The sequence below is a fragment of the Oryctolagus cuniculus genome, chromosome 1, assembly GCF_051225735.1.
Source record: "Oryctolagus cuniculus isolate XC-2025 breed Fujian yellow rabbit chromosome 1, ASM5122573v1, whole genome shotgun sequence".
Classification (NCBI taxonomy): Eukaryota; Metazoa; Chordata; class Mammalia; order Lagomorpha; family Leporidae; genus Oryctolagus; species Oryctolagus cuniculus.
This window is the reverse complement of record NC_142867.1, coordinates 161,025,017-161,049,402: the sequence shown is the minus strand read 5'-3', so window position 1 is coordinate 161,049,402 and position 24,386 is coordinate 161,025,017. Positions and strand designations below refer to the sequence as shown.

Genomic DNA, 24,386 nt, shown 5'->3' with positions numbered 1-24,386 from the left:
ACGTGGGTGACAGGGTCCCAAGTACTTGGGCCATTATTCCCAGGATGCTTTAGCAGAAAGCTGGATCAGCAGCAGAGGAGCCAGGATTTGAACCAGCAGTCTGATAAGGGGTGTTAACATCATAAACAGTGGCTTAGCCGGCTGCACCACAGTGCCTGCTCCTTATGGATGTTTTTTATAATTGCAATTAAATGGGAGCTGGGCTTGAAATCACCTGAAGGCGTGACTGGACTGGACATCAAGGTGGCTCTTTCCCGTGACTGGCACTTGATGCTGGCTGGGAGCTTGGCTAGAGCAGGTGACTGGTGTAATGTATGACCTCCCTGCCACAGCCCCTCAACAGAGAGACTGGCTTCTAAGAGGAAGTGTCTCAAATGAGTTCCAGGAGGCCTGCGTGGAAGCTGCAAGACCTGTTCGCATCTAGCCTTGGATGTCCCAGAATGTCACTCCTGCCACATTCTGTTGGTCAAACAGCTTCCTCCTGCCAGCATGGAATCAAAGGGAGGGAAATTGGATAGCATTTTTTGGGGACAGCCTTTTTTAGTGTGGTAAATATGTGTAACACAAAAATTCCCATGCTAAGCACGCTTAAGTGTACAGTTAGTAGCATCACACACATCCGTGGTGTCGCACAGCCATCACCATTACCCACGTCCGGAACTTTTCCGTCATCCCAGATGGACACTGAATACCGTGTCCCTCTTTTCTTCTCCCCAGATTCCCTAGTGTTTAGTCTCCTACTGTCTGCTTCCATGGGTTTGTCTACTCAATTTACTTCACCTAAGTGGAATCACACAGTGGCTGTCCTCTGGTGTGCCTTGTTTCACTTAGCATTGTGTTCTCGAGGTTCATCCTCGTGCTGGCATGTGGCAGAGTTGCCTTCTTTTATGAGGTTGGACGAGACTCCCTGATCCGTAGCAGCCTGGAATATGGAGAAGGGAGGACTTGGTGATGGCCACTGTTAGGGACTGATGACTCTGGTTGGCAGACTTCTCAGGAGCTGTGTTCTTCTTGGCTGGGGCTCAAAAGATCTGACCCTAACTTGCTGCTCCCTGTGAAGTTACAAGCAACGGAGAAGGGACCACAGGTATGGAAGTGGGACAAATAGAGTGGCACGAGGAAAGAATGAAAGACCAGTGAGGGTAGGTATTTCGCCTAGTATTAAGGCTCCCAAATCCCACATCCGAGTGCCTGGACTCAGGTGCTAGCTCTGGCTCCTGATCCCAGCTTCCTGCTGAGGTGCACCTTGGAAAGCAGCAGGTGATGATGGCTCAAGTACTTGGGTTTCTGCCATCAGTGTGGGAGATCTGGATTGAGTTCCTGGATCTCAGCTTCGGACCCAGCCTAGCCTTGGCTGTTGCAGGCATTCACAGAGTGAACAGCAGATGAGATCTCTCTCTCTCTCTTTCTCTCCCTCTCCCTCCCTGCTGCCTCTCTTAATTTCAATTCCCACTTGACTGTTGCCACCTTATTCCCAAGGGGTATAGTAGATCTGGTTCATGACTGGTTCACCTAGTCAGGACAGTACATCTCATGTGTCACATGACTCACTATGAATCTTGACAGTCTCCATGGGATCCTTCCTCTGGGTCCTAAGCCCCATTCCTAGTGAGAACATGTTAATTCATGGGGTGACAGAGCTGTCCCTGTCAGATTCTAGAGCCAGGTATGCAGCTGTGAGTGTCCCTTGCACTGCTAAGTCTGAGTGCTTGGCTCATGAGAAAAGCCGCTTTCCTGAGAAATGGACAGTGCACAGAAGTGGGGCCTGGGAACTCGGGTGAGAACCCAGGAAGGGCAGATGGTGCCATTCGCAAGTGGGGAGCCTAGAGGTGCACCTGAGTGTGTGTGTTCACATCAGGAATAAGTGTCTCCGTGTTGTCAGTGCCCTTGGCTATCCTAAAGCTGCATCCTAAACTGTGAACACCGTGTCTCACTCTGGTGAGGGAAACAAGAGACCTTTCAATCTTTGAAGAAGGAGTGGAAAAGAAAGGTTGTTATTATGTTTTAGCACTTTATAAAGAGAAAATCAGAGAGCAGCCGCAGAGTGGGTCAGACCGGCCCTTCCGCACCTCCGAGGCTGAAGGCAGACAGCTGGTGTGGGTGCAGCTGCGGGCCTGTGTTTGGCTTGTTGGCAGGGAGCCTGCTCGGGTGATGGGGATGCATCTGCCCAGCTTCTGGAAGCCCTTGAAAGGGTGTCAGGAGAAGCCTGGGCGATGGTTCTCCTCAGGTGCCCGAGCACACCGAGTCAGCGCCTGCGGGAGCTCCTGGAAGAGGCGGCCAGTCCTAGGAGTGCGGATGGGAGTGATTTGTTGTGTTGTGTTGGTTGCCTTGGTGCTGCGTGGGCAATCTGAGCATTCAGTTCAGGCAGGTTGCAGTCTGGCGGTGTCCTGGCTTCAAGTCTTGTATTTTTTTCTCATGCTGTTGTGTTGTTTGTGGGCAACGTGGCTCCTCATTCCAGACTTTTGTATGGAAATGCTTCCCCACGCTGGGTGAGCATGTAAAACGTGAAGCTGCATTAGCTGTCGTGGGCCCTGTGTCATGTGTCTTATTAGGTCCTTACTGCTCAGCAGTTTGGAGCTTGGACTCTGTGTCTGACAGGTTCCCAGGCAGCCACGTGGCGTTCTTGTCTGGTGAAAATTCTGAGTTCTGAGGACTGGGTGCCTTGATCTTACACCTGCCACCCACCACCTTCACTTCTTCCTTTGAGATGGGGGTGGGGGTGGACACCGTGCTGTGAATCTCCAGCAGGAGTGATGGGGGGGCTTCTGTTACACAAGCCTCCGCGGGAAGGGGTTTGCCTTTCCGGACCTGTCTGGTATGTTCTGGAATATTCGTAAGAGGGATGATACCTGTTTGTGCAGTGTTTACCAGAAAGAGCTGGCTTCCTCTCACTTGTTCATCAAGTGGCTGATTGATTATTATTTACCACCATCTATGTTTTGGGGTCCTTGGTTCAGATTTCATGCTCCACTGGAGAAAAGTGCATTTTATTTTTTGTATTTTTGAGAAGTGTCAAAAGGCTGCATTTGGTGTAAGAAGACATAGCAACCAAATAACTCCCAGTGATATTTTCCTGAGAAATTGAAACAGGATTTTGAGGTTGTATTAGAATCTTTCAAGCTATAAGTTTTTGCTTTATTAAAAGTTTCCTCTGATGATGGAAGAATTTGATGAGATGTTGATACTTAAATTAAAGCAATACAGACACATGCACATTAAGGAAAAATGTAGTTTTATAAAAACATATGAAAAAGGAGCCTTGCCTTTGATGAACATGTTTAATAGTTAAGGACCCTTTTGTCTCAATAAGGCCAGAGTTTGTGAACTCAAGAGGCTTCCATAGACTTGGCAGCTCATGACAAGAGCCTTGGAAGATTACTGACGCCATAAATAAGAGTGTCAATGGTTATATCAACAACAGGAGTCACTGTGCACTTATTCCCCATGTAGGATCTCTGTCCTTAATGTGTTGTACTATGTGAATTAACGGTAAAACTAGTACTCAAACAGTACTTTATACTTTGTGTGTCTGTGTGGGTGTGATCTGTTGATCTTCTGTATATAAAGATAATTAAAAATGAATCTTAATGAAGAATGGGATAGAAGAGGGAATAGGAGATGGGATAGTTTGCGGGTAGGAGGGTGGTTATGGAGGGCAATCCTCTATAATTTGAAAGTTGTACTTTTGAAATTTGTATTTATTAAATAAAAGTTTTCAAAAAAAAAAAAAAAACCAGGATCCTTTTTGAGCATTCACAAAGCCTTCCTTTAGACTCTTGCATGTGATGCCAAAGAGGTGTAGTGGCAATTAAACCAAGGTAGGAATTCAGTCTCATCCATCCAGCAGTGAACATACCTAAGAACTTGGGGGAAGACTAGAAAGATTAGGGCTGGCATGGGAACAGGATACTGGCACAGTAAGGGCAGTTGCAGGCTAGAATGGGAATTGAAAAGTGCACATGCAATGAAAATGAAAACAGTGCTAAGGTAGTGAGATGGGGTGGGAAGAGCACGAGGGAGCCATGGTTCCTGAGTTCATCCATGGTTCCTGGCACAGAGGTTAAGATGCTGCTGTGTGTGTGTGTTGTGGGGGTGGGGGTGTCAGCCCTATGGCATAATAGGCTAATCCTCCAACTGTGGCACCAGCATCCAATATAGGCGCCAGTTAGATTCCCGGCTGCTCCTCTTCCAATCCAGCTCTCTATGCTGTGGCCTGGGAAAGCAGTGGAAGATGGCCCAAGTCCTTGGACCCTGCATCCATATGGGAGACTCAGAAGAAGCAACTGGCTCCTGGCTGTGGATTGGCTCAGCTCTGGCTGTTGCAGCCATTGGGGAGTGAACAGCAGATGGAAGACCTCTCTCTCTGTCTCTCCCTCTCTCTGTCTATAACTCTTGCCTCTCAGATAAATAAATAAATAAATCTTAAAAAAAAAGAAAGATGCCACTGGGGATGCCCACATACTATTTTGGAGTGCCTGGGTTCAAGTCCCAACTCCACTTCTGATTCCAGCTTCCTGCTTATGTGCACTGTTGGAGGCAGCAGGTGATGGCTCAAGTACTCGGGTCCCTGCCACCTGTGAGAGAACCTTGAGTTGTGTTCTGTACTGCCAGACATTTCTGTCTCTACTGCTCAGATAGATAAATAGAAAGAGAGGAAGAGAAAGAAAAGGAAAGAAAGAATGAATTTTTAAACAAAATCTGTGAATTGGCAGGTGTATTCATTGAGGAGAGGTGTATTGAACATCTAGTGCGTGTTGGGTACTGCTGAGGGTAGCTTTAGGATATTGTCTTGTGTGTTTTTTTTTTTTTTTTTTTTTTTTTTTTGTGGTTAATGATTGCAGCTGCCCTTCGAAGTAGTCCTAAAGAGATTAAGTAATTTGCCCAAGATCCCTCAGCTAGTAAACGAATGGGCTGGAGGTTGAACACACATGTATGTAACCCCAAGCTCATGTCTTTGATTTCATTTTACGCGTTACATTTAGTGCTCGTTTTAAGTTGCACAGGTGCCTGGTTTCCAGTGTCAGACAGTGCGGCCAGCCTCAGTGCTCCAGCCCTGCTCTAGGGGCAGCCACCCTCAGCCACAGCCACTCTTGCTATTTGTCTCTGTATTTCTAATTAGTGCTCACACTGCTGCTGCTTGGTTTTCCAGTCATCATAGAGAATTAGGATACCTTTGTCTTTTTAGGAAATATTATAGTATCTTTTAAATAAAAAAATAGTATTCTAAAATGTATTTTAAAGGCATAAAGACAAACAGATAAATGTCCATCCACTGGTTCATTTCCCCGAATGCCTGCAACAGCAGGGAGTTGGCCAGGCTGAAGCCAGGGCTTTGGAACTCAACCCACATCTGCCACATGGGCGGCGGGGATCTAACCACTTGAGCCAAAAGCACTGCACCCCAGGGTGCTCATTAGCAGAAAGTTGGAACTGGCAGCAGAGCTGAGACTCCAACCCAGGCACTCCAGTGTGGGTGCAGCGGTGTTGTTACTGCTGTGCCAAATGCCTGCCCCATCTTCCTCTTTTCAATACTTTGCATGCCTCCCACCATACATTGAATTGTTTTGAAAAATATATACATTTACATTTTATTTGAAAGGCAGAGAGACAAAGAGGGATGGCGAGACAGAGGCAGAGATCTTCTATCTGCTGGTTCACTCCCCAAATGCCCATAACAGTCGGGACTGGGCCAGGCCAAAGCCAGGAGCTCAGGACTCTGAGCGATCACCTGCTACCTCCCACTGTGCACAATAGCAAGAAGCTGGATCAGAAGCAGAGCCAAAACTTGAAGCCAGTTGCTCTGATGTGGAATGCCGGTGTCCCAAACAGTATCTGCCTACTGCGCCAAAGCCTTATACCAGGACATATTTTTTAGACTCTGCCTCTCAATGTAGCAATATCATGATTTTGGTCATATTTTATGTTTATGTTATTTTGACAACTATTGCTTTTCCTGTCCTGTAGAAGATTTTAGTTTTGCTCAAATTAGCAGTGGCCCTTCCTTCCTCATTTGCTTAGTTTGTCTATGGGCATGAATTCAGATTTCAATCCTTTCATTAAGTCTCTTCCATACATTCAGGCACATTCATTGGCTATTTGGTTGCTTTCCTCTTCTGGAATGGGTTCCCTGTGGAGGGCCTGGCTCTCTGTATCTGTACAGCTGCCCATTCAGCCCTGCGTGTGACTGTCGTCTCTGCCACCCTGTCACCATTTCCGGGGCACTCCTCTACCTCTCTCTCAGTTGGTCCTTGTTTCCTAGATCCCTCAGCTGCTTTTGTTCTCAGTTCCCCCTGCTTTCGGTAGAGCATCTTTTAGTAACTTTTGAGAAAAGAGTACCTGAGAAATACATCTTTAAACGCTTGTGCATTAATTATAAAACCATAAAAACATTTTTATTCTATTCAAGCTTCATTTGTGGCTGAGTGTAGAATTCTGACTTGCAATTCTGTCTCGAGGATTTGAAGGCATTGTTCCTTGGAATTTTGGTGGGCCAAAGGAGCATCATTCCATCTTCAGGTGCAGTGGAAGAGAGATTTTCCTGTGGGTCCATAGCTGCAGTCAGGGGAAGAAATTAGGAGTTCTAAGTGACTTATATTTTTAAAAGAGAATTTATGCACAGTAAAAGGCACATATCTGAAGTGTGTAGCTTGCTGAATTTTTACACACACACATCTATGCCGATGTAACCATCATCCCAGTCTAGAGAATGTTTCCGGATCCTGTAAGCTTTCCTATGCCCCTTCCCTGCAGGGGTAACTGTGGTTCTGTTTTTTACCCCAGTATAGATTAGTTTCGTGTTTTCTACAGCTTCATATGAGGAGTCTTCAAAAAGTTCTTGGGAAATGAAATTAAAAGATAAATTTATTTTGGTAGGAAGGATTTTGGAATCCAGGCAAGGTATTTTCATAATGCTCATTTCCCATGACCTTGTTAAAGACCCTTCGTATGTATGGGTGAAGCCAGCGTGTACACTTTGTGTCTGGCCTTGGTATTCAGTGTCATGTTTCTGAGACTCGTGACTTCCTCCGTTTCGTTGCTGGGTTTTACTCCACTGTGAATATGCTGTAATCTTTTTAGCCATTCTCTTGGCTTTGGGCACTTGGGTTGTTTCTGGTTTGGGCTGTTACAAACAAGTTGCTGTGAGCATTCTTGTCTGTGCCTTGTAGTGGACACGTGCACCAGCTGGCCTGGGGGATATGTCTGGGGTGAAAGTGCTGGGGCACAGATGTTTGACTCTATTGGAATATGCTGATTGTTTTCCATAGTGGTTGCACTATTTTCTAGTTGCTTCTTCAGCAGACTAAAAATAGACCTCTTCTCAGGCCTGCTTTCCCAGAGGCCTTGTCTCTGCACATCTGGGCCTTCTCAGGAGTGAATCCTGCTGGGGTCTGGCTTCCTCCTTGCTGTAATGGAGGCAGTCTGCTCAGGGCCACCTTCTGAAATGTTGTTGCTGTCTTCCTGTTCTGCCTTTGGGGATTTCTGCCTGAAAAGTTTTCCTGGGTTGGGTGTTTAGCGTGGCATTTAAGACACCAGCGTTCCACACTGGAGAGCCAAGGATTCATGCCTGGCTCTGTGTCTTTTTTTCTTTTAAGATTTATTTCTTTCTTTACTTGGAAGGGGAAAGAGAGAAGAGGGGAGAGATCTTAAATCTGCAGGTTCACTCCCCAGGTGGCAGCAATGACCAGGGATGGGCCAGGAACTCCTTCTGGTCTCACACTTGGGCCACCACCCGCTGCTTTCCCAGGTGCAACAGCTGGGCACTGCATCTGAAGTGGAGCAGCCAGACTTCACTGGTGCTTATATGGGATGCGGGCTTTGCAAGCAGCAGCTTAACTCACTGCACCACAGCTATGCTCTGGTTCCTGACTCCAGCTTCCTGCTAATGCGGAGGCAGTGGTGATGGCTCAAGTGACTGGGTCCCCACCACCTACCCAGGAGACTTGCACTGAGTTCTGGGCTCCTGGCTTCAGCCTGCCTCAGTCCTGGCTGTTACAGGAATTTGGGGAGTGAACCAGCAGATGGAAGATCTTTGTCTATGTCTCTACTGTGCCTTCCAAATAAATAAATAAATACAATGAAAAGTTTTTTCTTTTACTGTTATTTTAGTGGGTTTTCAGGAACAAATAGTGTGAAATACTTCTGCTCAAGTCCCCATTTTAAACCAATATGTATTTTTTTTAAAGATTTATTTTATTTATTTGAAAGATATACTTACAGAGAAAGGTAGAGACAGAGAGAGAGGTCTTCCATCTGCTGATTCACTCCCCAAATGGCTGCAATGGCTGGAGCTGTGCCAATAAGGAGCCAGGAGCTTCTTCTGGGTTTTTCATGTGGGTGCAGGGTCCCAAGGACTTGGGCCATCTTCTAATGTTTTCCTAGGCCATAGCAGAGAGCTGGATCAGAAGTGGAACAGCTTAGACTCAAACTGGTGCCTATATGGGTGCAGGGCTTTATTTATTTATTTATTATTTTTATTTATTTATTTATTTTGGCAGGCAGAGTGGACAGTGAGAGAGAGAGAGAGAGAGAAAGGTCTTCCTTTGCCGTTGGTTCACCCTCCAACTGCCGCCACAGCCGGCGCGCTGCAGCTGGCGCACCGTGCTGATCCGAAGGCAGGAGCCAGGTGCTTTTCCTGGTCTCCCATGGGGTGCAGGGCCCAAGCACTTGGGCCATCCTCCACTGCCCTCCCGAGCCACAGCAGAGAGCTGGCCTGGAAGAGGGGCAACTGGGTCAGAATCCGGCGTCCCGACCGGACCGGGACTAGAACCTGGTGTGCTGGCGCCGCAGGCAGAGGATTAGCCTAGTGAGTCGCAGTGCTGGCCGCCATGCATTTTTAATGTGATGCCCTCCCACCACTACTGGACTGTTTATTTATTTAAACACAGATTGTGAGTTTAAGTGACATCCTGACTTGGAGCAGTAGGGAGACAAGGAACAAAATAAAAGTCCTTAGGCAGTAGGGGAAAGTCAGCCTATTTAGGGAATGAAATCTTGTATCAGAAAAGACACCAACAATCCCAAGCTGTGATAGGCATCATTATTTAATGACATTGTGTGGCAAGGGACAGGAAGAACGCTTTGCAGGAACAGCTAAGCAGGGTGAGAGTGGTGTTGCCTCTGGATCGCCCCAGCTTCCCCATGCCTTCCGTTCCTGGGTCACTTCCTCGAGACTGGAATGAACTGACGGTGCCACTGCAAGAGATGAGAGCCAGGGTGGATTCCGAGTGCTGAGCTGAGGAGCACAGTGCCTTTTGCGTAGAGGTCTCTGCTATGAGTGTCTTGAAATACTCAAGATTGAAGTTAGCGATGGGAAATCACATGCAAAGCATGGAGGCTTAGCTCATGTTGCCTGTCCTTGTGTGAGGTCTGGTTCCTTGGGCCCTGGAGCTTACATCGTATTCTAAAAAAAAAAAAAAAAAAAAAAAAAAAACACAAGGTGAGGCGGGGCAAGCCCTTTGCTTTTTGTCTCCCATTATGTCTCATGGTCTAAAATCCAAGTTTTAGAAGCACATTTGTCTGTCAGCTCTGGGCTTTCTGCCTCTTGAGAGTCAATCCCAGTGACGAATGGGCTCCAAGAGAACTCAGGAACCCTGAGCCTTGTGCTGGTGTTTGCTCCCCTGGGCAGGTAATGAGTAATTTGAGGTGAGAGCAATAGGAACTGCGCTTGATGAGCAGAAAAAAATTAGGTTAAGTAAAAGAAAAAGTTTTGTAGAGAAACAGCTGGTACAGTACAATTACATCTTAACAAAGAGATCCATAAAGGGCCAATTCACAAGGGTGTGCAGAATGGGGAGGCGGCTAACAGGGATGAGGGGACAGTGACCAGATTCTGGGAGTCAGAGTCAGGGGCAGAGGACTGTGGAGAGGACGTGTGGCTTCTGTGGGGGGACTCGCTTGAGGCTGCAGGGGAGGAGCCGGGAGGAGGAGACTGCCCCAGCCTTCCTCCCCTCTCCCTCTGGGCTTGCAGCAGGCTACGAAGTCCCACGGGCACAGTCTGAGCAAATCTTCCTCCCCGAGGCTGGTGAAGGGCGCTGAAGGGCTGAGGGAGGATCTGGTTGGGCGAACAGGAGGCATTCTGGGCACAGATGTCAAGCCCGGTGCAGGCTGCAGGCTGAATTCCTTGTGGGGAAGTTTTAGAAACAGTACACTGCAGGTTATTCTCAGAATCTGAGTGTCCGCTCTAGCTGCCATAAACTGAGACGTGTCAGGAGGGAAGGGATGACGTGTTGGCACCAGACCTCGTGAACTGGTCTTGTGAACTTCACTTCGTCATCTCCAGCTGCTCCCCAGGGGAGGAAATGCATGTTGTTAATAATGATGCAATTGTTTGCACTGCATTTGGCAGTTTATAAAGGACTTTCCTGTATATCATTTTGTGTGCTTCTCACAATAATCTTGTGACATCGGTAGGAAGATAAACTTGTTTAATGGGTGAGAAAAATGAGTGTCATAGGGCTTGCCCAAGACAGCACTGCAGGTGAGTGGGAATCCTGAGTTTGAACCAGGTTTTGCTTTCCACAAAGAGATACCCAAATCACTTACAGTTAATTTTTTAAAGCAAGAATGATGGGAATATAAGAAATATGAATTCATCCCCTCCCCAGGTGTTGCTGAGTGGGCTCCACGATTGTGATGGGCTTTCATTAGCAGCTGGTGTTTTGCTGTCTTCTGTTTCAGGGTATACTGACTGATTAAAGTTGAGCTGGAAGCTTAGGTCTTGAGAATCATGCGGTGGTAACCAGGTTAGAGCTGGACAGAGCCTGGAAACTGAGTCCCTTATAGCTTCAGTAGTTTGTACCCTCGAATCTGATCCTCCCTCTCAAAGAGATATCCTGATACCCCCGGATCTCAGAGATGCTACAGTGGTCTACACTAGAGTAATTGAGGTGACTCTTTGGTCTCTAAGTTTGACCTGAGTTTTAATTATAAAAAGCAATATGCAGGTGTATGCTTGAGGAGCAGTGCCTAGTGGCTTTGTACCTAGTGTGTGTGCTGGGGCCCAGGGCTTCCTTCTGGGGTGGGCAGGTGTGATGTCTGCATGACTTGGTGGTGACTTGTCATTGGCACTCCCTCCAGTTGAGGAGGGGATCCCTGGTGCATCCTGTGCTCTTGTTGTTTGAGTTCAGATATTCTAGAAGTAGCCTTATTCATTGTGGGATTTCCTACTCCTGCGTTAGTAGCTGGAGTCAGGATCTTCTTTTCTTTTCTTTTTATTAAAAATCTAGTCTTCATAATATATACAGTGAAATCCCAGATCATAAGTGTTCCGTTAGATAGATTTTTTTGACCATTGGAATCACATGTATGACCAGCACCCAAGATAAGTCATAGACCATTTTTCTCACTCCTGAAAATTCCTTCGTGTCTCTTCCCAGTTGCTGTCTTCCTTCCCCATCCCCACCCTTGATGGGCAGTCATGATTCTGATGTCTGTCACTACAGATTATTTTCTGTGCTCATGAACCTTAGGAAAGTGAAGTCATACATGATCTGGCTTCATTCACTCAATGTAATTTTTTTTTTAGCTTTACGTTGTTTTTCTTTAATTGTTTTTTGTTCCTTTTTATATATTTATGTATTTATTTGAGAGGCAGAGTTATAGAGAGAAAAGGAGAGACACAGAGATAGAGATAGAGAGAGGTCTTCCATCTGCTGGTTCACTCCCCAGATGGCTGCAATGGCCACAGCTGAGCTGATCTGAAGCCAGGAGACAGGAGCTTCTTCTGGGTCTCCCAAGTAGGTGCAGGGGCCCAAGGACTTGGGCCACCTTCCACTACTTTCCCAGGCACATTAGGAGGGAGATAGATGGGAACTGAAGCAGCTGGGACTAGAACCGGCACCCACATGGGATGCTGGTGCTGCAAGGCAGTGGTTTAACCAACTGCGCCACAGCACCGGCCGCTATTTGTTCCTTTTTCCTTCTGGAAGTATTCCATTGTTTGAATATGCTATAATGTGTAGTCAGGGTTTTTTCCCCCTTATTCAAAGTAAAATTTTAATTTCAGTATAGTCTAGATTTACAAAAATACAGTACCTTAAAGTCCCATGTGCTCAACACCAAGTTCACCCCGTTATTGATACCTTCTGTTAGGACAGTACATTTGTCACAATTTATGAATCAGTATCGCTATGTTGCTGTCAACCAAAGACCGTGCTGTTTTACATGATACTCGTTTTTGTGAATGTCCTTTGGGACCCCCTCCTGGGCGCCTCGTTGCCTTTGGTTGTCTCTGTAGGCTCACTGTGGCTGTGGCAGTTTCTCAGGCTTTGCTTGTTTGTGCTGAGCTGGACAGTTTTGAGGTGTACTCCTCAGGTGTTTGTGAGACATACCTCATTTGGGACTGTCTGATGTCTCTCTCGTGGTTAGACTGAGATGGCTATGAGTTTGGGAGAGGAAGACACAGCATGAAAACCTGTTTTCACAACATCTTATGAAGGGTACCTGGCACTGACAACGCTTATCACTGGTGCTAACCTTGCTCGGCTGGTTGATGTAGCCCTGGAAAACCACTCCACTGTCCTTGCAATGGGAGGGAGCCGAGGGGGAGCGTGTCTAGAAATTGTTTGCAGCTCTTCTGCATGGGAGATTAGGAGAATTATAGTTCATTTTAGAGAAGTTAACAGTGTTCTGGAGTGATTGCACTGTCTTATATTCACAGAAGCCATGTCTAAGGGTCCACGTCCTCCTCATCTTCACTAACACTTGATATTACCAGTCTCTAGATTATAACCATTTTACTCAGTGTGAAGCGGTATCTCATTGGGGTTTTAATTAACATTAGTGATGAATAATCATGTTGAGCACATTTTGCTGTGCTTGCTGTGCATTTCTGTATATTTTTTAAATGAAATATTTGTTCAAGCTGACGCTGTGGCTCACTTGGCTAATCCTCCGCCTGCAGCGCCAGCACTCCGGGTTCTAGTCCCTGTTAGGGCGCCGGTTCTGTCCCGGTTGCCCCTCTTCCAGTCCAGCTCTCTGCTGTGGCCAGGGAGTGCAGTGGAGGATGGCCCAAGTGCCTGGGCCCTGCACCCCATGGGAGACCAGGAGGAAGCACCTGGTTGCTGGCTTCAGATTGGCGCAGCGCACTGGCCGTGGCAGCCATTTTGGGGGGTGAACCAACAGAAGGAAGACCTTTCTCTCTCTCTCTCTCTCTCTCTCACTGTCTAACTCTGCCTGTCAAAAAAAGAAAAAAGGCTGGCACCACGGCTCACTAGGCTAATCCTCTACCTTGCGGTGCTGGCACACCGGGTCCTAGTCTCAGTCGGGGCGCCAGATTCTGTCCTGGTTGCCCCTCTTCCAGGCCAGCTCTCTGCTGTGGCCAGGGAGTGCAGTGGAGGATGGCCCAAGTGCTTGGGCCCTGCACCCCATGGGAGACCAGGATAAGTACCTGGCTCCTGCCATCAGATCATCACGGTGCGCCGGCCGCAGCGCACTGGCTGCGGCGGCCATTGGAGGGTGAACCAACGGCAAAGGAAGACCTTTGTCTCTGTCTCTCTCTCTCACTGTCCACTCTGCCTGTCAAAAAAAATTAAGAAAAAAAGAAATATTTGTTCAAGTCTTTTGTCTAAAAATTAAAAAAAATTTAGAGGCAAAGAAAAAGGTGTAGGGTATGTTTTGTGTGTGTGTGTGTGTGTAGGGGGAGGAATAAAGGAAGGGGGAAAGAAGAAGAGACAGAGAAACCAGTTTCTGTCTGCTGGCTCACTCATCACAGGCCCTCAAGGCCAAGGCTGGGCCAGACTGAAGCCAGGAGCCAGGAACTCAGTCCAGGTCTCCAACATGCATGGCAGGAACCCAATCACTTGAGCCATCACCTGCAGCTTCCCAGGGTGTGCATCAGCAGTGTGGAATCAGGATTGGAGCTAGAATTTGATTGCAGGCCCTCTGATACGGGATCCAGGTGTCACAACAGGCATTTAGTCATTACAGCAATGCTGCCCCTGTGAAAACTTTTAATTGGGTTTTTGTTTGTTGTTTTATTCTTGAATAATTTGTTTATGTTAGGTACAGATTCTTGTCCAATACGTGCATGAAAACGGCTCATGTACTGATTTTATTAAGTTGTTTTTGATGAACTGGACTTAAGATTTTTGGTGAAGAAATTTGGGGCCCAGTGTGGGGACTAATGAACCCTGACCCATTCTGAGTCTGATACTGCTCATTTTTTTATTATGATTATGGATGAGTTGACAGCCATAAAGTCCATGCCATGCTTTCTTTTCAAGGCATCTCATATCATACTAACAGAAAATCCAGAGAAGTTCAAGGCTTTTCCATGGTAACAGCGATTGTGTTGTTGGCCGTGAAGACTCCAAGTGTGTTAAGACACTGAAGAGCAGCTTCCAGTGTGTAGAAGAAGCCCACGTGGGCAGAACAGGCTTTGTACTTTGCCAAGATGCCTTCTTGTTTTCCAAAGCTTGGGCACAATCATGAATGATACAAAGTGGGGGGCGGGGGGACAAAGCTCTGTGCCGCTCAAGTCGAGTCCTGTGGACGCAGGAGGAAGGCAGCCTGGGCAACAGCAACAGTGCTGCCAGCATTTCCCCAGAGGTTTGATGACAGGGTGTGTTCAAGTGAACAATAAAAGGAGAGAAGCCAGGCTTCTGTTGGACAGGAAGAAGGAATTCCCCTTAGGAAAACTGGCATCATGTGCTATTAAATATCAGCTCATAAAATGGGCCTGGGACATGCGTTTGAGCTTGACTTAGAATAACCACCACGGTTGCAGAGCAAGTTTTCACCATTAAAGTTCCATTGTGGATTCATTTGCCGGCAGCTCCAACTTAACCACCTGAAATGATGCCTGGTTCCAACATTGGTAATCATTGGCCCTCATAATTTTTATTTGTTTTTGTATTTACAATAAAGTTCTGTTTTCACCACCACAATTCTCAAGTCAAAAAAAACCCTGTAGGCTGTCATTTGTACTGAATAAACATTAGCTTTCTGATTGGCATCTGTTGATTCTTATTTATTTGGAGTAACGTGAACGTACTTCAAAAATTCTTGGAAAAATGTTTTGATTCTGTTTTCCGTGGTATTTTGAAGTGCCTGAGTGTTTGTAATTTTTAACTCTGGAGGAGAGTACATAGAAGACCATTGTGTACATATTTTTTAGTTCCTGAAGAAGAGGAAAGACCCACCTTTATTTTCTCTTATGTGCTGTGATTTCTGGCTGTTAATGACTCCAAGTTCCCTGGTTTTCATGGGTTCCTAGCTTACACCTGGAGTTCTTTGTCCACTTACTGTTACTCAGCCAGCAAAACTCAGGCAAAGTAAGACTGGCTCAAGGAGGAAGTGGCCAGGGCTTAGTGTAATATGTGGGTAAAAGGTAAAGCATAAGAACTATTTGCAGGCCGGCGCCGTGGTTCACTAGGCTAATCCTCCACCTAGCGGTGCCGGCACACCGGGTTCTAGTCCCGGTCGGGCGCCGGATTCTTGCCCGGTTGCCCCTTTTCCAGGCCAGCTCTCTGCTGTGGCCAGGGAGTGCAGTGGAGGATGGCCCAAGTGCTTGGGCCCTGCACCCCATGGGAGACCAGGATAAGTACCTGGCTCCTGCCATCGGATCAGCACAGTGCACCGGCGGCAGTGCGCCAGCCGCGGCGGCCATTGGAGGGTGAACCAACGGCAAAGGAAGACCTTTCTCTCTGTCTGTCTCTCTCACTGTCCACTCTGCCTGTCAAAAAAAAAAAAAAAACTATTTGCAAAAAGGAAAAAAAAATAAGTACTTGAGATTATTGAGAAGACTTAAGAGCCTGTGGCATTCGTCAGTGTGGTTTAATAATTCTAAACGTGCAAAGAACGTTTGTACGTGAAAAACATGGTTATCACTTTAGAAAAGATTTTCCTCTTGGAAGAACATCTGAGTTCATGTTCCAATGGAGCTGGCTCTGCCCTGGGCTCTCGTTCTTTGCTAACGCCCATCTCTTGCCATTGCAGGTAAACCTCTTTGTGCTGCTCTCCGTGGTTTGTGTGCTCCTGAATCTTGCTGGGTTTATCCTCGGCTGCCAAGGGGCCCAGTTCGTGTCCAGCGTGCCCAGGTGTGACCTGGTAAGCATCCCAAAGCAACTCTGTGCAGCATGGCGTGGACCTTGGCCTGCCTGGCCTCCCTGGCAGGACTCAGAACCCCTACATACAGCTCTGGTCCTGAGACCCAACTCAGGCTGGGAGAAAGCCAGAGGGAGACTAAACAGCAGAGCCACCTGCTACTTTGTTTCACTCAGTTGTCAATTATTTTTGCAGAGGCAGGGAGCAGCCAGTATAACCCCAGATCTACAGGAATAGAATGTGTCACTAGTTAGCTTGGATGGATAGAATGTGTCACTGTTAGCGTGGGTGGATTGGGTGTCCAGTGTCCATCTCTGTCTGCCCTCATCTAAAGAGGAAAAGGTATTTTGTCAGAATACGGGTCCGCAGTCCTTTACTTGGAAATTTTGGGGGGCAGGTATATGTCTGCCTGTAGAGCTTTTCTAAAGCTACCGGAAGATACGTGCGGTGCAGGTACTATTTATTACATCTGGGGTAGCAGGTTGCACCCGGGACTTGTGGTTTTCAGAGCTTTTTGGATAAGAGGTGGTGGACCTGCACGGTCTCTGAATATTTAGTCACTGTGGCACCATGTGCATGATGTAACACTGAACAACTGAACCATCATCATGGTGTACCATTCGGCAGTGGGAAGTCCACTCATGTTACCATGCGTCCAGACTGGGAACTCCTCTTCTTGCATAAGTGAAGCTTTGCGAGCATTCGTTCCCAAATCCCCTCCACTCTCCTCTCCCCTAGCTCCTGGTCTCCACCATTCTGCTTCCTGTTTCTATGAATTGGATTTCTTGTATGATTTTTCCTATGAGTTGAATACCTTGTATAAATGGAATTGTGCAGTATTTGCCTTCTTGTCTCTGACTTGCTTCACCTAGCATAGGGTCCTGTAGCATCAGTCAGCATTTCCTTCCACTTTAAAGCTTCATCATACTCTGTGGTGTGCACCTGTGGTGTGTTCGGTTTATCCACTCATCCATCAGTGGACGCTGGGGTGTTTGCTCCTCTTGGCTGTTGTGAACATGCTGCTGTGAACATTAGTGTCCAGATCTGTTTTCCAGGCCTTCCTCTGAACGTTTTGAAAAGATGTCTCAGTAACAGATGTTACTCTGTGTGGCACGAAGCAAAGGAAGTGGACTCTTGAGTTGTGACGTGGTGGTTAAAGCCACCGCCTGCAATGCCCACATCCTATACCTGAGTGCCAGTTCAAGTCCTTGCCACTCCACTTGCCATTCACCTTCCTGCTCATGCATCCTGGAGGCAGCAGGTGATGGCTCAAGTGTGTAGGTCCCTGCCACCCACGTGGGAGACCCAGATGGAATTCCAGGCCCTTGTACTTTGGCCTGGCCCAGCCCTGGCTGTTGTGAGTATTTGGGGAGTGAGGCAGCAGATAGAGGATCTCTGTCTCTGTTTTTTGTTCGCTCTGCTTTTCAAGTAGATGAAAATAAAATAAATAAACATTGGAAAAAAAAAAAGAGGAATTGGACTCTTTGGAAGTTGTAGTAAATCTCACCTGTTTGGAACCGGTTCCTCGGCCACCTCATCCTCAGAAATCCATAGGATGCAAGCAGAGAAGATGGCTACATCTCTACAAGACTTTGATAGACATCCTTGGAGACACCTGTGACCTCAAGAGGGACAGCTCCTCAGGGACGGATTGAAAGCGTATTGCTCATGGTGCGGTTCTTTAAGCAGACTTTTGTCATCCCATTGCTTATGAACCCGAGGTTACGAGACCCCCGCATCTCCGTGAGTTGCCCTCCTGCCCGCCTTCACTGGAGCAGCTCACACTGCTTGTGGCTGAGCCCGCGCATTATTGCCCAGCTCCTGCCTCACTCTCTTATTTCCAACAATGGGGCTCTTCCCCTAGAATTCCTTTCCTCACTTCTCTGTCTTTCAGAGGCTACAAGTCAGTTAAAGCCTGACCCCAAGACGGTCTTCTTCAGGAGTTAGCCTCCAATGCCCACAGAGAGAATTTTCCAGAATATTCTCTATATACCTCTCTTAGGCATTTACCGCTTTCCTCTTTTTTTTTTTTTTAAGATTTATTTATTTATTTGAAAGAGTTACACAGAGAGAGAAGGAGAGGCAGAGAGACAGAGAGAGAGAGATCTGCCATCCACTGGTTCATTCCCCAACTAGCTGCAACGGCCAAAGCTGGATAGGAAGTGGAGCAGCAGGGACTTGAACCGGTGCCCAAATGGGATGCCAGCCCTGCAGGCGGTGGTTTAATCTACTACGCCACAGTGTACCCCACCCCTTTCCTCTTAGACTTACACATGTCTTCCTTCTCTCCTTTGCCTGTGGCCTCCTTGAGGACAGCATCCACTTCTCTGTTGTCTTGGGAACTTCCAACAACTTCTCATGTAGTCCTTATGTACAGAGTTTCCAGAAAAAAAATTGGAGAAAGCTGGAGTTTCTTTTCTACTTCTTTAATGATTTATTTTATTTGTAAAGCAGAGTTAGAGAGAGAGAGAGAGAGGTTTTCCATCCCTGGTTCACTCTCTAAATGGCTACAATGTCTGGGGCTGGGCCAGGTAGAAGCCAGGAGCCTGGAACGCCATCCGGGTCTCCCATATGGGTGGCAGGGGCCCAAGTACTTGGACCATCTTCTGCTGCCTTCCCAGACACATTAGCAAGGAGCTAGATCAGAAGCAGAGCAGCCAGCACTCAAACCAGTGTCCACACGCAATGCCAGCATTACACGCAGTGGCTTAGCCCACTGCACCACAGTGCCGGTCCCAACAGCTGGATTTTCCCATTACTAACCACACAGGAAAGAAAAAAAGAAGAGGCAAAGAGAAAAAGAGAAATGCTGGAAGTGAGAAGGTGTTGACATGCGAAAAGGTGACTGGCCCAAATTGTAGCATGTGCCAGCATTTCCCAGCTTTTTAAGACCGAGAAATATTCTTTCATGTGTAAATGACATTTTACTCATCCATTCATGTTGGATGGACATTTGGGCTGGTTCTACTCCTTGGTTGTAGTGAATAATACTTTAACAAATGTGGTGTATAAAGATCTTTCAAGGTCCTGGTTTCAGTTCTTTTGGATATATACTTGGAAATGGGTTGTTGGATCACATGGTCATTCTAGTTCGGATATTTTGAGGGACCTCCTCACTGTTTTCCAAAGTGGCTGCATCATTTTGCATTCCTACCAGCAGTGCATGGGGTTCTAGCATCCTCACAGCCTTGCAGACTTTTTTTTTCTTTCTGTTTCTTTGGATAGGGGCCATCCCAATGGGTGTGAACTGACATCTCTTTGCAGTTTTGATTTGCATTTCTTTAGTGTGTTGTGCATTTGTCCACATGTGAATGGGACATTTATATGTCTTTTTTGGAGCCTCTCAGTTTTTAATAGTTTTAATTTTGTTGTTATCAGGATTAGGATTTCTTTTATATAGTCTACATTTTAACCCTTTATTAGATATGAGAGTACTTTACAAGTCTGTGTGAAAATAGAATTAATAGATAAGTTTATTTTGGTGCAAAAAATTTTGAAGTCCAAGGGTAGCTTTTTTTTCTAACTTGCCACACACATTCCCACCATCTTTTTGAAAACCCTTCATATATGGTTTATGTTGAGTCTGTTTTTAAATACATTTTTTTTTCCTACCATAAAATCATTCTGTGTTTATTTCTGATTATATTATTGTGAAAGGTTAGGCAAGTTGTGAAAATACAGGACAGAACTCATAAATTATTTGAACTCTCACTGTTGTAGAATAGCACATTTCACTTTTTGGCCATGTTTTGTGCATCTCTATATGCAAAAAAGCGCACACAGTCTCGCATCCATTGTTACAGTTGTTTTCCATAGGGAGGCCACTGACATGAGAAGACTGGGGTGGGGGATGCTGTACTCCCCACCTCTCTCCACCCACAGCAGTCCCCCCACATCTGTGGTGTGGCAAGATGTGAGTTTCCTTTCATGTTTTGATGCTCAAATAATGTAATGTGAATATGTGTGGGGTGTTGTTCATGATTCATTTCCCAAGGATGAGATGCATCAGGGGCTCTTCCCTGCATCTTTTCTCATATAGGGATATATCACATAACGATATAAGTGAGTTGTCTTAAAGATATGTTAGATACCGATCAAATAATCCTTTTTTTCTTTTAGCAAGGTGGTTCTGTGTTTTGCTGTATGTTGTGACTTGGGTTTTGGCTGCCATGAATTATCCTCAGTAGATGTGGCCTAGGTTCTGGGGACAAGAGACTGTTCCTAGCCTTGTGTCTTTTTCTCTGGTTGTCTCATTTATTATTAGAAAGTCAACCATTGTATGCTCGATCCATTTTGTAAGTGAGGTAAAACTTAAAAAATGGGCACAGGTCCTTAGGGTGCAGTTCACTGAGTTTTGACTGTTGGCGTACGCTCATCTTGACAACTGTATGCACTTACGTTACTCTCCGGACAAGATCTAGAATATTTCTGTTGCCCTGGACAGTTCTTTGCATTCCCGTTTCAGGCAGTCTCTACTCTCTGATGCACAGCTTCGGTTCCTGTTTCTTTCAGGACAAGTTCATGTAGCCTGTTCTTGAACTTCCCATGAACAGAGTCATACGGTGTGGTCCTGGTGGGGTCTGACTCACGTTGCCCAGCCTGTGGTTTTTGAGTTTCACTCCTGCTTTGGATCCTATCAGTTGCTTGCCTTTTTTTTTTTTTTTTTTTTTTTTTTTTTTTTGCCAAAGCAGTATTTCATTGCATGGAGCACTCCAGTGTGTTTAATCTCTTCATGCGTTGATGGACGCTTGGGTGATTTCCAGTTTGAGGGTTTTATGAACAAAGCTGCTGTGAACATTACTGTGTAGGTTGTGGGGGGAGCTGTTTCCATTTCTCTTGAGTAAGTAGCTAAGCAAAGAATTGTAGGGTCAGGTGGTAAATGTATTTATAAGAAGCTTCTAAATAGTTTTCCTAAGTAGTTGGGGAAGTATATTTCATTTACAATGGCTAGCCAGTTCCTTTATTAAATGGCTTCACCTCGCATTCCTGCTAGTAACTCTCCAGGGCTCCACCAGCAATGAGTGCTTCTCTAACTTTTTGCCAGCCTGGTGGCACTAATGTGAGAGCTCATTGCTACTTTAATTTGCAGCTTCCTGGTCACTATTTTTTTTTTTAATCCAAGGTTGCTTGATTTAATTAAGAGAGGCAGGCAGACAGAGAGAAGGTGAGAGAGCATGTCCCATGCTCTGGGTCACTCTCCAAATGTGCACTATGCCTGGGACTAAGTGAGACTGAGGCCAGAAGTCAAGAGCTAATCTAGGTCTCCTGTGGGAGTGGCAAGAACCCAATCACTTGAGCCATCACCTGCTGCCTCCTCGGGATCTGCATGGCACCACAGCCACCCCACGCCAGAAACTTTTAATATGGAGATAGGGTTAAGAACCACAGTGTTGGAGGCAGCACTATGGCATGGCGGGTAAAGCCACTGCCTGTGGCGCTGGCATCCCATATGGGTACCAGTTTGTATCCTGGCTGCTCCACTTCTGATGCAGTTCCCTTGTTAATGCGCCTGGGAAAGCAGTGGAAGATGGCTCAGGCTGGGTCTCCCAGCTTGGGTCCCTGCACCCATGTGGGAGACCTGGAAAAGACTCCTGCCTCCTGGCTTCAGCCTGGCTGCTGTGGCCATGTGGGGAGTGAACCGGCAGAAGGAGGCTCTCTCCTTCTCTCTCTGTAACTCCGCCTTACAAAATAAAAAGAGCCACAATGTTGGAGAATGGTGGGAGGAAGGGGTGGTTCTGACAGCTTCAGGTAATAAAGGTAGGTGTTTACTAGTTAGAATTGGGGAGACTGCTACAGGTCTGTTTGTGGGTAGGTTACAGAGATTGAAGAGAAGTTAGAATTGTCTGTAGAGATAGTGGGCAGAGATGGGACTAAGAATGGAGGTGGCGGTATTAGATTTTGCAAGGATCAGGAACAGGAGAAATAAGGAGCACAAAGTGCATCTTGGCTTTGAGTCCTTGGCCCAGAGCCTCAGGGCTTCCTTGTAGCAGGTGGACTCAGGAATTAATATTTATTTCGTGGTTAAGCTTTCACACAACTCTGTTTATTTTTTTAAAAGATTTATTTATTATTTGAAAGGCAGAGTCACAGAGAGGAAGAGGCAGAGAGAGAGAGAGAGAGAGAGAGAGAGAGAGATCTTCTACCTACTGTTCACTCCCCAAATGACTGGAACAACTAGGGCTGGGCCAGGCCAAAGCCAGGAGCCAGGAGCTTATTCCGGGTCTCCCATGTGGGTGCAGGGCCCAAGGACTTGGGACAGCTTCTACTGCTCTCCCAGGCCATAGCAAAGAGCTGGATCAGAAGTGGAGCAGCTGGAACGCTAACCGGTGCTCATATGTGATGCCAGCACTGCACCCAGTGGCTTTACCCGCTATACCATAGTGCCAGCCCCTACACTCTTATTTAAAGGGCTTGACTATTAGCCACCTGGCAAGTGTTGCCATTCAGACCAGCACCCCCTAAAGGTTCCAGATAGCCAATGTTTCCACTGACCTGGGGGTCTGCTGGTCTGTGAATAACACAGGCATGTGTGCAGCCCGCCCAGGCCAGGTTTCTCAGATCGCTGAACACCTTGCTTGGGAAGCGAGCACTTGGTAAGGTGACACCTGTTATGTTCTGAGGGAGGTGGAGTCCTCAGGTCTGGTCTTGAGATTTGCACCAAGGATAAGAAACAGACATTGCACTGCTTCTACTGAGGAGTGCCACTGGTGTTCAAACAGGAACTTCTCCACCGGAGGCTTAAAGGAGGAAGCCCTGTGGGATTGATAGCCCCCGCTGAATTCAGCCCAATGAAAGAGCTGGTATTGACTGTGGAAGAGGGACAGAGAGATAGCCAGTGGTCCCTGAGAGGACAGAAAAGGAGATCAAGTTCTCATGTGGCCTAAAGCAAGCTTGACTCAGTGGCCCCAGGAATAGGTGCTAAGGCTAGTGTAGATATGTAAGGGTAGCAGGCTGCGTCTTCAGAAACATGAGACCATGGAAGAAAGCTGCTCACCCACCTAGCCCTGTGCTGTTGTGTGTGTGGTTAGGGATTTAGGTAGGGGGGCACTGCTGGGATACCTCCTCCATAGACCACCCAGGGAAGGGAAGAAACCACATGGGTGTGAGCTGATAGAGATTATAGAGCTCATTGAGTAGCCACAGTCATAATTCCTTGTATCAGGAGCAGATTTCTTATCGAAATGTGATAATGCCTATCAAATAAACAGAGTTCACATCAAGATGTGATAATGCATCCTTTTCAGTGTGATTACAGATAAAGAATAAAAAATGTTAGAATCCAGGGAGCCCTGTAAGTGGCAGAAGGAGTGTGTGTGAGACAGAAACTCACAGGAGTGGTTGTTCGAGGAGGCTGGGAGCTGCGGGCAAGGGGAGGGGCGTGCGGGAGTATTCTTGGTGATGGCGATGTCCTCTGTGGTGATCGGGTTTGGGTTACACAGACTGTGTGTTGCTCAGAATTCCTTGAATCGCACATTGAATATTTGTGTATATAAATTTTATGGGTGTATATACATTCCACCTCAAAAGAAAAAGCTAACGAGTGTCCTGCCCAAATGTTACATAATCTGATAATGGCGTGTTTTTTTTTTTCTTTTTCTTTTTTTTACATAGCTTCCTGGTAACTTGGATTATAAAGAATGATGTTTTCTTCTAGTTTGGAAAATGCCATGAAGTCTGTTATTCTAACTAGAGGTTAAGAATCTTAATCCAACAAGTACCACTCCCACCCCTTGCCATTTAACAAGTAATGAATAGTAGATGTTTCCTTATTCTTCCAGATTGATGATGAGTCCTTTAACGAGTGAAGTCAGAGTTACCTAATTAATTTAACAATTAGTGAAAAAGGGATAGCCTCTCCTTTATGCGAAACAGAGTGGCCAACTTCGATAGCCCAGGTTGCAAAGCAAGTAAGATGGACCTCTGCCCTCAAGTTAGGAGTCTTGGGCACCGCAATCAGTGTTGTGTACTTCTCTACCTAGCAAGAAAAATTTGAAAAGTGACCCGAAGTTTGCAAAGTATCTCACTAAACATACACAAGGTTACTCATTCATTATTACTTAAAATAAAGTAACAAGAATCTATGACTACGTTGAAGATGTAAATTCAGAAATCTCACAAGGGTGGGGACCTTTTTATTCTGCCAAGGGCCATTTGGATATTTATAATGTCATTTTGGGGCCATACAAAATCATCAGCTTAAAAATTAGCCTGCTATAGATTTATCAAATTGTGAGTGCTGCCTGTGGTTGCCAGACCCACAGGCCAGCCCTTGCCCACCCCAACAAGCCTGCAGGGTTTGGGGAGGCTGAGTGCTTGCTTATAGACACTTGGTAGATTGGACT

General features: G+C 46.4%; 1 protein-coding gene across 4 annotated transcripts in view; it reads left to right on the top strand.

The window, feature by feature from the left end:
- Nucleotides 1-24,386, top strand: part of ENTREP1 (endosomal transmembrane epsin interactor 1) — an 80,605-nt gene that overhangs the window by 36,912 nt on the left and 19,307 nt on the right. For all 4 annotated transcript variants that reach the window (XR_016237083.1, XM_002708235.5, XM_051846407.3 and 1 more), the window contains one exon: nucleotides 15,937-16,047. Coding sequence is in view for 3 of the 4 variants with exons in the window: in XM_002708235.5 (XP_002708281.4) it covers nucleotides 15,937-16,047 (111 nt within the window). In the remaining variant the exon portion in view is untranslated. The remainder of the gene's footprint in view (nucleotides 1-15,936; nucleotides 16,048-24,386) is intronic.